Raw genomic sequence first — 14942 nt, 5'->3', positions numbered from 1 at the left:
CACTCATATTTTTCTTTTCTGAAAAGTCTAAAGGTTTTGAACTTCTATTGAACATATCATCATATTCACTTATTTATTTTTAACATTATTTTAATTTTTTTTTTTTTTTTTTTTGGGTTAATATATGGTGTTGGGGACCAAGTATTTTTAGGCAAGCTAGTAATAGCCTGGTATTAAGATAAGAGCAATAAATATAGATGATTGCATTAATGTGACACCCATTCTTGTGAAACTTGCTACTCTTTTCTTTGTTGCCCCACATGAGAGGATGATGGGTTAAACAAACCGTGTTTTCAGGAATTTTGTGACTATTTTAACTTAGATTTTCATAAACTAAAATTACTATTCAATGGTTCTTTGAACTTCAATTGATAATGACTTACAACAATAACTATAATATACTCAAGTTTGTCTTGGTACATCAGTTGAATTAATACATCTAATGGGGTTCAGGTGAAAAATATTCAATATCAATCATTTTAGGCACTATAATAGATTCAAAGAACGGAAATTCCGACATTTTAATAAAATAAAATAAACTTCCTACTCCATCTCAGCTGTACTCGTAAAGTCGTAAGTTCATTCTAAGTATAAGTGAAGAGTATAGTTCTCATATGAACGGTCAAGCTGAAGGAGCTTTCCAGCCGAAGTGGCATATGCCGAAGCAGCATTTAATACTGCAGCAATGTCCCACGAAATTGGCTAAGATGGCCGAGAGTTGGCGTCTTAGACAAACACCAACCCCATTAAAACCTTAAACTTGACAGAAACTTGAAAGAAAGGTAACATTACAGTAAAGGAAGAAAAGTACAGATTATAATAAATAATCTTGTTATATTCTATATTACAACAAAACTCAGTTTGAGACTTTGAGGATCCACGGCATCATGAGGATCAAAAAATGCTGGACACTTGAGCAGCCTGTAAATAATATTGAAATTTTCTTTCAAAATGGATAAATTACAGTACTCGATTACAGCCTTTACTATTGTAATCGACAACCTTGCTCTTCTTGTCTAAGATATATTAACCCGCGACCTATTCTCTGCATTCAAAAGAAGGCACATACAGAAAGTAAGGGTCAGCCTTATATTCTAGAGTAAAAAAAAAAAGCCCCTTACTCTGTAGCTTAGAAAGAATAACAGAATTTGTCAATACCTCCTTCGCGTCTTTCAACCGCAGAAGTTCTAGTCTCTCCGATGGTCTTCTTCTTGTTAGCGTGGTTAGCTGCAAATACAAGCACAATTAATTATACTTTGAGATGAGTGACAATAAGGTTGGAAGAGAGGGAAACATGAGCATACCCAAAAGCTGAAGCGCTCAGGATCTTCCTTTGTGGGCATCATTGCTTCCACATTAAGGAGTTCTGCAAGCCGTCTTCTATCTAAAAATCATAGAAGAGGAGGCACTCAGAAAACCAAAGCAATGCTTCACAATATGGATTCCCATATCTTGGAAGGAAAAAAAATCCATGTCAGAACTACTACAACACATTAATTAACGTAACAGATGTATTTGGCTTGTTTGACCATATGTTAAAATTAGTTCTTTGTGCCGGTTTAGTAGAACTAGCACCTGGATGGTAGCTCTTAGTACAATGGCTTGATTTTGGGAAAGGCTTGTTTTGTTCAATCAAATAGAAGCTACCCAAAATCAATTTACAACTAAGACAAGCTCTGTTAAGTTCCAATAACTTCTGACAAATTCTAATCAGTTCCAGCAAGTTCAAGAGTTCCAATAAGTTCAGATTAATTCATTTGAAAAAGAGCAAAACCACAGTAATTTTAATTTATCGCCAAAAGCCAAAAAGAAAAAGCAGCTGCTTCAACAAACTTTTTCATATCTGGATTTAAATCCAACTTCTCAGCCAATGGAAAAGCCACTTACCAAGAGCTACAAAAACCTAGCAGCTAGCCATTACAAATTGTAATATATGAACAGACTAAAGCATGAAAAGAAAGTCCATATTGCCCCTTGAAAATACTCATGTTGTAATTACCTTGCCTAGCTGCTTCTTTCGCCCTCATCATCCACATTTGAGCATATTCTGCAGCATTATTTGTCAGTTCCTGCAGCTGTTAATGCCCAAAAGTCAAATATATCAAGACCAACATCTGGCCGATGTAGAAGATATCTACTTAACATTGTATCAGTACTACAAACTCTACAGAAGGTAGCATGAAGCTCTAACTTAGAACCTCAAACTTTAACTGGTAATGAGGTGAGCTAGAACCTTTTGCTTCAATTTGGGAATCAACTCAATCAAGCACACCTAGTGATAGAACTAGTTACTGAGTAGGTCATAAAGGGTTCATCTTGTAATCGGCCAAAGAGGGTTACTGGTCATTAGTGAGCAGTCCAATAGATGGATGAGCAAAAAATAAATAAAAAAGAAAGCAGAAGCAAAAGTATGCACGTGTGAATACTAAGCTATACAAGTAATTTGTTTACCATATCTATTTTATTTTACAAAAATATTGGACTATCATTTTGGCCCTATGTTGACCATGTCCAACCCTGTCCATTAAAGGCCATTAATAAAAGCCCTATTAGCTTGACTATAACGACAAATAGACTACCTTGTCCATTGGACCTAAAGTCCTAAAGACCCTCAAATTTCAATCTCACTCTAACCTTTCACCCAAAAAAAAAAGCCAGGTTCATTCAACACTAAATCAACTGACTAGTTGCTTTAAGTGCTGAGCATCACAACTAAAGTAGTTATATATGAAGGAAGTCTTAATCTTACATCTGATTTCTCTCTTGATCCTTCTGGTGGTTTTATATCCCGTATCCATTCTACTTCTGCAACACGGTAACTGAGAAAAACAAAGGAATAAATTTATAAGATAAGATCTAAAGAGACCTGAAGCAGTAGCAAAGACACAGACAACTTACCCATCTTGATCCCAGGATCGAAGGATTCGAAATCTTCGGCGTCCTTCAACCTGTGGAAAAGAGAAGCTATATATGATGAACTATCTGCTGAATGATACCTCATTAAATCAAGCAGAAAAAGAAACCAACAAAAAGAGAAAAGAGATAGTTGGAAGAGAACTTGGAAACAGGAAACAACGATCAAGAGAAAGTGGAGGTCATGGCATGGGAAATTAAAATGGAGGGGGGATAACGAGCCTGAAGAAAAAGTACTGAAAAACTATAGCAACATTCTAGAAAGATTGTTACATGATTAGTAAACAATTTTTCTTCTTTTGTGTGTGGGTGTGTGGGGGGGGGGGGATTAGGTGATCCACCCTACTGGTCTGAAACCTCACACAGTCAAACCGGGTCAGTTTAGCTTTGTGAAATTACACCAAATCACAGGATTTCATACACAGAATAAGAATACTCATATAATATAGCTATATATTTTTCATATCGATATAATTTAACAATTACAATGAGACTAAAATAATTAAATAATGTCCCTTGCATTTTTTTAAAGCATATAACAGAACCACCCAACCATAACACATCATCATAAACTCATTGTACACAGTGGCCTCTATACTGACAAGTGACAATGGTGCACCTTAAAACCTGAAAATAGTATATTCAGGTGAAATGAAAACTAGTTCATCACAAAAGCAAAAGTAATACAACAGTCAATGCAGAAATGCAAGATGTAAATAGATTATCTTACCTCTATATAGAAGCGGCCATCTGGAAGTGGCTCACATCTGCATGAATAAATGTAGAAAGAGGGGGAAATTCAATTTAGACCATTACACCGAACAGAAAAAGCATGAAAGGCAGAGGACTATTGCTGACACATACTCTGTTATCTCCACCTCACAAGCAAATTCAGCTATGTGACCGGTAGTGGAGTCAAGTGTTACCTACATCATTTACATAAAGTGTGAGCCCATAGACTACGAGAATCCTGATTAAGGGAGGTAAACACAAGCGACAGGTTGCAAAATTCTACCATGCCCATCCGATGATTTCCTTCCATTATCCTCCTAACCTGTTGTTCAAGCAACAAGAGAATAAAACCACCATAATCTGTAATAAGACTAAAAATAACTATTGTCAGTTGCTATTTGCTTATATTTAGTTTAACAGAAATACTGCACTTGCAAGTTGCAACTAATATAGTCTATATGTAATATCAAATGACAGTCATCTTCCAGTTCATCACAATTACCACTTTTAGAAACTCCCAGGAGAGAACAAAACAGAACAAACAATAAAGTTTCAACTGCAGCTAGGTCCAGAGTCAATTATAATAATCTGTACCATGCATCAAAAGAAACAAGACACAGTTCCAGATACTTCAAATTTTCAAATTTTGCTACATGAAGCCAAGCAAAAGTATTGGCCGAGTTAGAAAACTACATTCATGCCAAAGACTCAATCCAATCAAGACACAAGAACAAACACTTGAGGAGACTCAGATAGGAAAGTGAGGTTCTCTCCTGCGATGAAATAATTCAGTGAGGTTCTCTCCTGCGATGTACTGATTTAGTCCAAATCGTCCAATAGACGGTACTCATTCCTCGTTTTATTACAAATATTATCAAACCCACAAAAAAAAAAAAAAAAAAAAAAAAAAAAAAAAAAAAAAAGTTAAACTCATTTGTATAAACAAAACACTCTCTCTGACATTTTAATTAATAGAAGCACCTCTCTCTCTCTCTCTCTCTCGTCAGCAAAAGGCCAAGAACCCGCCAGCTAGTTATTCTCTCAAAAAGGCTAGTTGGCAACGGTGAAGGTTCCAATTGGACTTCCAGTTGCCGGTGAGCCGTCAAATCACCTTCCCAGAGTCATCTCAAGCTCTTTATGCTAATATGCCGCTGACTAATGCTCCAAATCATATTTTAAGGGTTGATTCAGGTTTCCTCTCTTTTCAGTCCTAGTTTTTAGTTCTCAATGTTGTAATGTTAGTCCTAAATAGTAAGTGTCTTTGTAGTAGAGTTAGGACTACCCAAAATCTAGCAACTAATTCGAGGAATAAGGTGTAGTCTTGTGGTGTTGTTTATCCCTCAGCCAAAAAAAAACACTACCCTGCGGTCCTTATCCTTATTATCTCAAATGGTGATTGCCTTGAAACTCGCTAGATATAACACTTAGGGCCTGTTCACTTCAGTTCAGCTCAGCTCCTAATTTCCTTCTATCATAAAATATTCATTTCAGCTCCAATCAGTTCAACTCGGTTCAGTAAATGTGAATAGGCCCTTAGTTGATTTAGAGTCAATGAATTGGACTACTATTACTACTATTACTAAATAAAAGTAGAAAATAGAGCAGGCTCATCAAACAAAGCAAGGATGAAGAAACAACCATGTAGCATCAAAGAATATCAGAAAAAACCAGCATAGGAATACAACCAAAGAAACAGAAAAAGAGAGCACACAATAAGCCATAAGCGGGTTCCAACAACAACAAACTCCTAACAGAAAATAATTTCCATTCTTACAAAACTCACCATAAGCCTGTAGCGAGGTTCAAATATATTGAGAGGCAACTTCTCACAAGGGAGCACAGCATCCATCACAAAAAGTGGCATCAAATCAACGCTAAATTTTACCAGACTGTCATTCTCAGATTTTCTCTCCGCAAATTCCTCAGGAAAGTTTTTCTGTATAATGTTGTTCAAAGTTACACTGGAAAATGAAAAAAAAAAAAAAAAAAAAAAAAAAAAAAAAAAAAAAAGGAAAATAAATATAGATATAATAACTTAAATATATGAGTACAAGTTTTATAGTAAGAACAAAATGCCTCCTAAAAGGCATCATCTCCTTGATATATCAGACACTTAAAAACTATGTTCTCAAATTATTGAAATTAATCATGAAGTCCTAGCCATAAGCATATTAGAAATCCCCAGACAATATAAATCCAATTCTGGCTGTCTAAGGCACAAACATAAGATGGTTACCCCTTTTAAAAAATCAAATACATGAACTCAAGAGAACAGACCTTACTGCACACGTCCTTGGAGTGATAAAGAGAACAGTTCGACAAAGAGGACATTTATTACCTGCAATTTCATACAGGGAAAGTGCTAAGAGCATGAGATATATAAACATAGATGTTGTTTAAAAGTGGAATAAAACATTACAAGAAAGCAATCTCACTTCGGTCCATTGACTGAAATAGACAGGAGCGGCAAAATGAATGACCACATGGAGTGGTAATTGGCTCATATAGTAACTTCAAGCAAAGGGTACAATCAAATTCATCACTACGTTCTGGTTTCTCACGGTTTCTTCCACAAACTAAGCCAGAACAAGTTCTCTCCAATATCAAAAGTAGAGCCTGTAAATGGGTACTATCAAACACAAAAGGAAAATAATGTGAAAATATAAGTCAAATTCTAAGATGCAGGGAATAAAATACACAAGCACTTCAACAAAAAAAAAAACAGAGTAAATCAGTAAAGAAGTAATTCTTACCAAAGTGGATCCAGTTGCAGGCCAGCAATAACAGCATCACGTGCCAAATCATATCTTTCTAACTGCCCATCATGCGGAAATCAAGATGAGATAGAAGAAAAATGCTCTTATACAAGATCCTCACCCATTACCAAACCAATAAACCATGTAAATATGTAATGTTTATAATACAAGAAATTTTTACAGCAACAAACTTGGAAATATGCATATTACAAAGCTAAAAAGATGAGCAAAATCGTGAGAAAACTTTTGAAAAAAATTAAAAATATTACTCCGTATGTATGTATCTTTTCTTTTACTAGCAAAATTTTTAAAATAATTCAAAACAACTTACAACCAACACAAATACACTTCAAATGGATATCAAACAGAAAAAGGCACCTTCCTCATTGATGCAATAACATATAGAGCATATAACAAGGGTATGGAATACATGTACCAATATAATTATGATCCTTACCAAAAATAGAGCATCAGCTTGCAGGATGTACGACTTGACAGAATTGTCTCTGCAGCTCATGACTTTTTCAGCATCTTTTAAGGCCAGCTGCATTGAGGTAATCAAACATATTAGGAAGTTTATGGTTTCTTGTCAGTAAAGTTGAGAACTAGCTACCTAACCTAAAGGCACATTTACACATACCAGTAGCCTGAAACTATAAGTAGAAAATATCTTCACACACCGAAGGTTCAACGATTTTAAAACATCAGCAGCGTTATGAGAAAAAAGAGACAAAGTTGGCTAACAAACCTAACCCCAACCCCCCAACCCACACACACTAAAAAATAAATAAATCCCTCTCATCTATGTTTCATAGCACGTCATCCCTAAGGCCCAGACCAAAGAAAAAAAAAGTCTTCACAGTTGCTATGATCTAGAAGTATCTACCCATTGAGCCACAGCCATGAGCCATCATAACATAATTCTACAAGCAGGAAAAGTCTGATTTCGATGTTCTGATTTATGTGATTCTTAAATTACATTCCAGCATCAAGCTTAATAAATAACATAATACCTTTCAACAGACCAATAAATAACACAATACCTTTCAACAGATCAATACCTTATTTTATAGCACAATTCACAACAAATGAAAAGTTATAAACTTGTTTTACCACAGTATACATTCCCCATAGGTTCCAAAAAAATCTACACGGAAAAAGGAAAAAAAAAAAAAAAAAAACTAAGTGCGTGCCGAAAAATCCTTCTCTACCCCACTCAGGCACTCACTCTTTATCATCCTTCAAACTCAGAATATCTTCCTCCACATTAAAATTGTATATGAGAGCTAAAATATATAGTTTATGAACTAGGCTACAGACCATTTACAAGTGATGAAAGGAAATGGATTGATAAAATTACTCCAAATGGGCAAAGAACAGATTTTTAAACTTTAATGTAAGTATCCTAGTTCTAAGTGTACCCTGAAAATTAAGGAAATTTTCTTAAGCAAAACTTATGATTTTGTATACAGAAAGAAAGATAGTAATATCATACTTCAGCATGCGTTGTAGGATCCAGCCCATACAATGGATTATATTCAGATGCAGAAGGCGCTCGACTTTTTAGAAATTGGCTTAACCTGAAAAAATTTCATAGGCGAGCACAACGTTATATATCATTGAATCTTCAATAAGGTAGGAAGGTGAAAAATAACTTAACCAGATGTCAGCTTCCATGCAGAATTACCTTATATAAGCAGCACATCTATTGCTCAAAATAATAGGATCACCCGGTTTGACAAGAATGGCTTTTGAATAACAATCAATTGCCTGCAGTGACGGATAATCAAAAAGTAGTCCAAACAAAAGGGTCCCAAAATGAAAAAAATATAACAGCATACCATCTAAAATTATTTAAAAGTCCCACTTTTAAAACTAAGATTAAATTGATTAGAATGATAATGCCCCAAACAGCTCACTATATGAAGTATAGATGCCAAGTTCTAATTAAAGCTTGCAAAATCCTAATTTTTACAATAACTAAGCCAGATAGATTTCTCCAAAAAAAAAAAAAAAAAAAAAAAGTTTAAAAAAAACAGTTTCAGAAAGCCATTATTAAATTGCATAACTAACTTCAGATTCCTAGACCGAGTATCACCAATCAGAAGGATCACACGAGTTACTATATGTTGTTACAAATGCATGAATTCCAAACTTATATCCCTGGCTCTACTTTTTCAGCACACAGCTTGGTGTATACAGTATTGACTATTGAGAATGACCCATCATATATCAGGTAGTTAAAAATATTCGCCTCATAGAATTAACGCCCACTACCAAAGCACCACGTGCTAAATACCTCTTAAGGAAATTAATGTCAAAATGCCAGCAGCTTAAAGTTCCAGGGTCCAAATCTTTTTGCTTTTGGAAAAGTATAACTAGTATGAAACCCTTGGCTTTGATAATGCATCATTGAACTTGCTTGCAGCACGATTTTATAACTCGAAGATCACATGAAAAGGTAAGCATTACGATGAGACTCACTGTTACACAGTCTAGACAGGAAAATTGGATGGTCAATAGAACACATTGAAAGGCTGTATTTTGCGGTACAGGAACAGGTTTAGACTTTACAACAACATTCAGCAGTGATTAAACGCCTCTATTAGACTGCACAGAACCTGATTAAAAGCGCTCATGGATCAACTTATCCACAGCCTGATTTCTTTAGGGGTTATTTTACATATTCAGTTAGACTAATTTCAACTTACCACTACACAAGGAACATGTTATTTCCACAAATGCAGCGATAACAGAAACCATATATCCAAGCACTGACCATGAACAACAGAATGACTAGCCACACAAGTGCTTGTGGCAAATACTCCTCTTGTTCGAATTAATTTCACATCGTTCAAACCCTTCATAATTAAGAATTCACCATAACTTCACCACAAAATGCCCTAATTAATACTCCGTACTAAGTAGCTAGAAAGAAGTACAATTATAAAAACTCGAGTTCAAATGTAATGATGAAGTTTTAACCTTTCAGCTTCAAATGCAAATTCATCTTCATAAACAACTTCTCTAATATCCAATCATATCATCCAAACAAAAATTCTAATTCCATCATTATATAAACAACAATTACCAAATTCATCCAATTTCAAAAATAAACAAAAATAAATAAACAAACAAATTCAATTAATTACCTCCTCAAATCTCCCTCGACGAAAAGCTTGATTTCCAGTCTTGACAAAGTCCAAAACCTGATGAATTCTCTCATTCGTCATCGTCGATTCCTTCTCATTCACCTAAAAATTCCACACAAAATCACTCCAAATTCAAAATCACTTCATAAACTACTTCAACAAATCAAAAACACACTAAAAACTGAACAAATTACTCAATCAAACAAAACAAAAAAATTAAAAACAGTATCAATGAAACACTAACACAGACGAATTCTTCAACATCATCAATTCCATCGGAAAAACCTCCGATCACCGGAGAATTCTCAGTATTCGACATGACTTGCCTATTTCTCTCTCTAAAAATCAAATAATTTCTCTCTCAAAAATAAATTTACATATTATCAGTGAAATGCAGAAGAAGAGGAGAGAGAAAGAGAGAGCAGAGGTAGAAGAAGAAGAAGAAAAAGGGGGGAAATGAAAAGAAGAAGAGAGGAATCGTGTTCATCTTGGAGTCGTACGTTATACACACGGACCATATTCGATTACGTGGACTACGTAGTTCGGGTAATCGGGTATATCTTTCTCTCAAATTCTTCATCCTTTTTATTTTATCTCTATCTTTCTTCTCTCCACTTGTTTGTGTCACAAATGATTCTTTCTTTTCGTCTTTAGTTCCCGGATTTTACTGGCATCCCGCATCCGTTATACTAGTAATTTTGTTGTAGTAGGTCATGGGCGGGTCGTGATTGGGTAAGTGGGTCAGGATATCGTGTCGGGTTAGATTTTGATTTGGGGTGACGAGTTGAGTGAAATGATAATGAGTTGTCTTTTAAAAAAATATATTAAAAGTTGAATTAGAGGTGATAAATTGGTTGTATAGGTCAGATAGCTCATTAAGAAATTTTGGATCAAATTGAGTCAGTTCAAGTTGAATTACTTAGAGTCTGTTATTATATATGGTAATTTGTAGAAGAAGATAAGTTGGTTTCTTCCATAGTTATTTTCAATATAGGAACATATGTATTTGATTTATTTATCGAATTTCAGATTTGTATGGATTCAAAGTGACAATAATTAGATCAAATTAGGTTTGTGAAGTCGAAGTTAAAGTGATCTCGGTGCACAATTTTTAAGTAAGGTAAGACCTTAAAAAAAGGTTAGCAGATTTTAATAGGTAAGAAATTTAGTAGGTTGGAAGGATGGGAGGAGAATATGAGAGACATAAAGTTAATGGAGAGGGGTTGAGTGTAAAAATTTATTCATTTTAATCAAAAATATGTTTTTATAACTATCCTAAAAAAAGAATATGTTCTTAAGAAAGTCTATGTGCCACATAGACCCTTTTACTTGTGCCACATCAGCTACTCAACCTCTTATTATGCCGCTAGGGCTGTGCACGGTGCGGTTTGAGATCCAAACCGCACCAAACCGCAAAATTGCGGTTTGTGATTTTTTTCAAACCGCACCGCAAAAAACGATGTGGTTTGCGGTTTTTCCATAATTGTTTTACCTCACAAATAATGATTATTTGCTAATCTTTTATTATGAAATTTTTACTTGGAAACTGTACAACTATGCAAATAATTCAATAAAGAAGTAGTGCTTTAGTTCAATGTTAATAGTGACTCAATAACATGCCAAGGCAAACATGGAGCAAAATCATTAAGTAAACCACAACCACTCCATTACAACTCCAAAGCACAAGAAAACGGAGAGTAATAAGAAAGGAAAACTTTGGTTTTCTTAATAATGACCCACACAATTCAGTACATATAAATACAGTATAAGAGTCTTCTTTCAATATAAGAGTCTTTGCATTAAATTGCGGTTTGCGGTGCAGTTTGGTTTGAAATTTTTTTGAAACCGCAAAACCGCGGTTTGGTCAAATTTAAAAACCGCACCGTAATTTCCAAACCGCACCAAACCGCAAAATTGCGGTTTGGTGCGGTCTAGACCGTACTCTGCACAGCCCTATATGCCGCATCGTCACTTAAACAACCTTAAATATAAGGAGTAAGAAAGATGGTTAACAAGTAAATTAGCAACTATATTATAAATATGAAAATAAAGGTGTATAATTGCAAATCCCAAGTACTAATAAAAAAAGGGAAAAAAAATACCAAAAAGGTTAAATACATATAATCATAAGGTTTAATTAAACTAGTATAGCAACCCGGTACAACGCTCAAAACACACATTAGTTTTTTTATATTAAAAAAAATATATTAAACTATGTGTCACATGTATCTTTCTTACAATAGTATCATGCCACATCACTACTTAATAGCCCATGCCAACGTTACATGTGTTCCTTCTTGCATTAGTATAGTAACTAGATTAATCTCATGCGTTGTACAGTTTAAATAGATTTTATTTGTTTAAAATAGTTGTCAATATTCTTTATTCGAAATAGTGTAATCATAATCTTATTTACTTCATATTAATTTTGAAAGAAGTACTGTAATTGTTTAGTTTTAGAATTTAGGAGAAAAAAAAAATTAGAGAAAAAAATGATGATGTAAAAAATAGCTTTGGCGGGAAAAAATTTCATAAGAAATTGACAAGTGTCCTCTAATGATGTTAGCATGTTATTTTTTTTTTTAATCACCATGTTTTATTTTAGTAATAGTTAATAGACATTGTGCCACATCACCACTCAATAGCTCATGTCAATGTTAACTAAAAATCTATAGAAAGAGGTTTGAATTCTCATGCCAACGTTTCACGTGTACCCTATATGAAAAACATTACTGATTATTTAAAAATAAGTGCTAATCTTGACTTTTTTCAGCTTACCTTGATGAAGTGTTCACCTTCACCCCCATGTTTTTGCATGTGGTACTTCTGCCTCCCAAATTTCAATATGCTCAAGATCTTTTTCGGCATTTTATTTATTTATTAATTGAACACGAATCTTATGTTAAGATATTTCTTGTTTACTTCATTTAATAGTCTTTGTTAATAACTATTTTATTGAATAATTGTACCAATTTTGTTTTATATTAATGAGCACGCATAAACTAGGCACCCACTCCACTTTTATCTCACTTTCTTCTCAAACTTCAAATTAAAGAGACAATCTTTCATAGTTTCTGTTCATTTTTTGATTCATTATTTAAATTGTTAGATGGGTTATGTGACCACTTCAAATAGCATAAAGATCATCATATTATGTAGTTTTGTTGTCATCATTGTGCTTAGGGGCACTATTGGAATTGGAAGCCTCGAACGATCTTCAGCTAAAATTGGAAATCAAGCCCTCAATAACGAGACGAATCAGGTACTTGTTGAACTTCAATCGGACAAGAATGTATCCGACCCTAATAGTCTGATTAAGCCATCTATTGACCCCAATGTGACCTACACGCTTGATTCCAATAGTTTAGATAACACACCCGTCTACCCCAATGTAACCTATACATCTGACTTCAATAGTACAGATGAGCCACCCTTTGACCCTAATATGATTTATACATCCTACTCCAATAGTCTAGAAAAGCCACCCATTAATCCCAACATGACATATACATCCAACTCTAATAATCCAGACAAACCATCCATTGACCTCAATGTGACCTACACATTGGGGCCAAAGATAACCGATTGGGATTCCCAGCGCCAAAAATGGATTGAGCAAAACCCGGACTTTCCCAACATTGTTAATGGGAAAGCCCGAGTTTTGCTTGTGACAGGTTCATCCCCTGACCCTTGTGAAACCCCATTTGGGGATCATTATTTGGTAAAGGGGATCAAGAACAAGATTGACTATTGTAGGTTACATGGTATTGAAATTGTGTACAATATGGTTTACTTAGATGAAGAAATGACAGGATTTTGGTCAAAATTACCCTTAATTAGAAAGTTGATGCTTTCTCACATAGAAGTTGAATGGTTTTGGTGGTTAGATAGTGATGCACTTTTCACTGATATGGTGTTTGAAATCCCATTACAAAAATACAAAGATCATAACCTTGTAATTCACGGGTACCCGAGTTTGTTAGAGGAGAAATCATGGATTTCACTAAACACCGGAAGTTTTCTCCTAAGAAATTGTCAATGGTCATTAGACTTGCTAGATGCTTGGGCACCTATGGGTCCTAAGGGCGCGGTGAGGGATGAGGCAGGGAAGCTCCTAGCCGCGAATTTAAAAGGAAGGCCTGTTTTCGAGGCAGATGATCAATCCGCATTGATATACTTGTTGATTAACCAAAAGGAGAAATGGATGGAGAAGGTGTACATAGAAAACTCTTACTATTTGCATGGTTTTTGGTTAGGTTTAGTAGACACATATGAAGAATTGGAGGAAAAATATCATCCTGGATTAGGGGATGAAAGGTGGCCTTTTGTGACACATTTTGTGGGTTGTAAGCCTTGTAATAGTTTTCGTGATTACCCGTTTGAGAAATGTTTCAAGAGTATGGAGAGAGCATTTAATTTCGCCGATGATCAAGTTCTTAAGCTATATGGACTAAGGCATGGGAGTTTGTTGAATCCTAATGTTAAGAGAATTAGAAATGAAAGTGATAATCCTCTTAAGTTTGTGGATGAACTTGATATTCGAAGGCACAAAGTCATTGATTCATCAAAGAGTTAGTAACAACAGGATTTGATTTAAGTTATTGTAAGGTATGGTTGATGGCAGAGGAATATTTTTTGGTCATTCATAGTACTAGTTGTATATTTATTCTTTAATCTTTATATACTACATTCATGTGTTTGTTACGAATGTACAGTAAGTCAGTAAATGACTTTTTGTCTTTGTAAAACAATTAATTATACACATTATGCTCCATTGAAGAAGTTATTTGCTAGTACTCCTTATTATGTTGAGGATAATCGGTCTTTTACTATCAATGCTATTATAATTTATATGTAGCCATGTAGGGATCGGTTTTTATCATTACACCTATTATTTAGTGAAGTTTATTCGATTTTTCTTATGGGCAAAAGAGAAATTTACCACTATGTAGTAACCAAATACACAGTAAATATATTTCGCATGCGTGCCTTATTCAAATACAGAGTATAATTTAATATGAAGTATATATAATTCAAAAACAATACTTATGAGCTCGACTTATGTGCTGTAACATCTCTTTAATTCATAACTCTATTTGTTTTTATTTAACTTATGTGTTCAAAAATGGTGAATCTTAGAGTTTTTGAGCCAATCTTATATGTATTGGGCTCAACTTGAGTCTTGGTAATTTGAACTCAAATACAACTTACTTGAGTAGATCTTTGGTACTTTGGTAGAGCCAAGTTTGATTAGCTTGCACCATGTTAGCTTGGTCTATGAGTAGGAGTTCTCTTTCGATTGTAGGGTAACATTTTAAAATATTTTCGTACTACTTTGTGAACAAGAATTTCCCTTATCCTTTCTTTCTTCATCAATCTCAAAGGCTTA

General features: G+C 34.5%; 2 protein-coding genes across 3 annotated transcripts; one reads left to right on the top strand and one right to left on the bottom strand.

Annotated features, from left to right (window-relative positions):
- Window positions 1-760: 760 nt before the first annotated feature.
- On the bottom strand, window positions 761-9987 carry LOC110700641 (LON peptidase N-terminal domain and RING finger protein 1-like). Of its 2 annotated transcripts, XM_021878207.1 has the most exons (18): window positions 9798-9986; window positions 9554-9655; window positions 8089-8171; window positions 7897-7981; window positions 6859-6945; window positions 6399-6460; window positions 6081-6274; window positions 5923-5983; window positions 5429-5606; window positions 3929-3967; window positions 3778-3839; window positions 3644-3680; window positions 2899-2948; window positions 2750-2819; window positions 2000-2075; window positions 1305-1384; window positions 1159-1227; window positions 761-1045 (listed from the first exon to the last, which is right to left on the bottom strand). In XM_021878207.1, exons 1-18 carry the CDS (start codon window positions 9870-9872, stop codon window positions 986-988), a joined length of 1470 nt encoding a protein of 489 aa, XP_021733899.1. In that variant the 5' UTR covers window positions 9873-9986; the 3' UTR covers window positions 761-985. The 2 variants fall into 2 exon arrangements, with proteins under 2 accessions (XP_021733899.1, XP_021733900.1); XM_021878208.1 differs by lacking the exons at window positions 761-1045; window positions 1159-1227 and having other exon boundaries at window positions 1368-1451; window positions 9798-9987.
- Window positions 9988-12588: 2601 nt separating this feature from the next.
- On the top strand, window positions 12589-14320 carry LOC110700808 (xyloglucan 6-xylosyltransferase 4-like). The gene has a single exon (XM_021878398.1). It carries the CDS (start codon window positions 12663-12665, stop codon window positions 14127-14129), a length of 1467 nt encoding a protein of 488 aa, XP_021734090.1. The 5' UTR covers window positions 12589-12662; the 3' UTR covers window positions 14130-14320.
- The last annotated feature ends 622 nt before the right edge of the window (window positions 14321-14942 follow it).

Source organism: Chenopodium quinoa, unplaced genomic scaffold (assembly GCF_001683475.1).
Source record: "Chenopodium quinoa cultivar QQ74 unplaced genomic scaffold, ASM168347v1, whole genome shotgun sequence".
NCBI classification, from domain to species: Eukaryota; Viridiplantae; Streptophyta; class Magnoliopsida; order Caryophyllales; family Amaranthaceae; genus Chenopodium; species Chenopodium quinoa.
Note: the sequence above shows the minus strand (reverse complement) of the source record. Positions and strands in the feature narration are given on the sequence as shown.

Excerpts from the sequence above, each read along its gene's own strand:
- LOC110700641 (XM_021878207.1), bottom strand. The coding sequence starts at position 9,872 with ATGTCGAATACTGAGAATTCTCCGGTGATCGGAGGTTTTTCCGATGGA. Across the intron at positions 8,172-9,553 it reads GTCGAGGGAGATTTGAGGAG|GCAATTGATTGTTATTCAAA; the intron begins GTAATTAATTGA and ends CCGTCACTGCAG. Across the intron at positions 3,968-5,428 it reads AACCTCGCTACAGGCTTATG|GTTAGGAGGATAATGGAAGG; the intron begins GTGAGTTTTGTA and ends CTTGAACAACAG.
- LOC110700808 (XM_021878398.1), top strand. The coding sequence starts at position 12,663 with ATGGGTTATGTGACCACTTCAAATAGCATAAAGATCATCATATTATGT.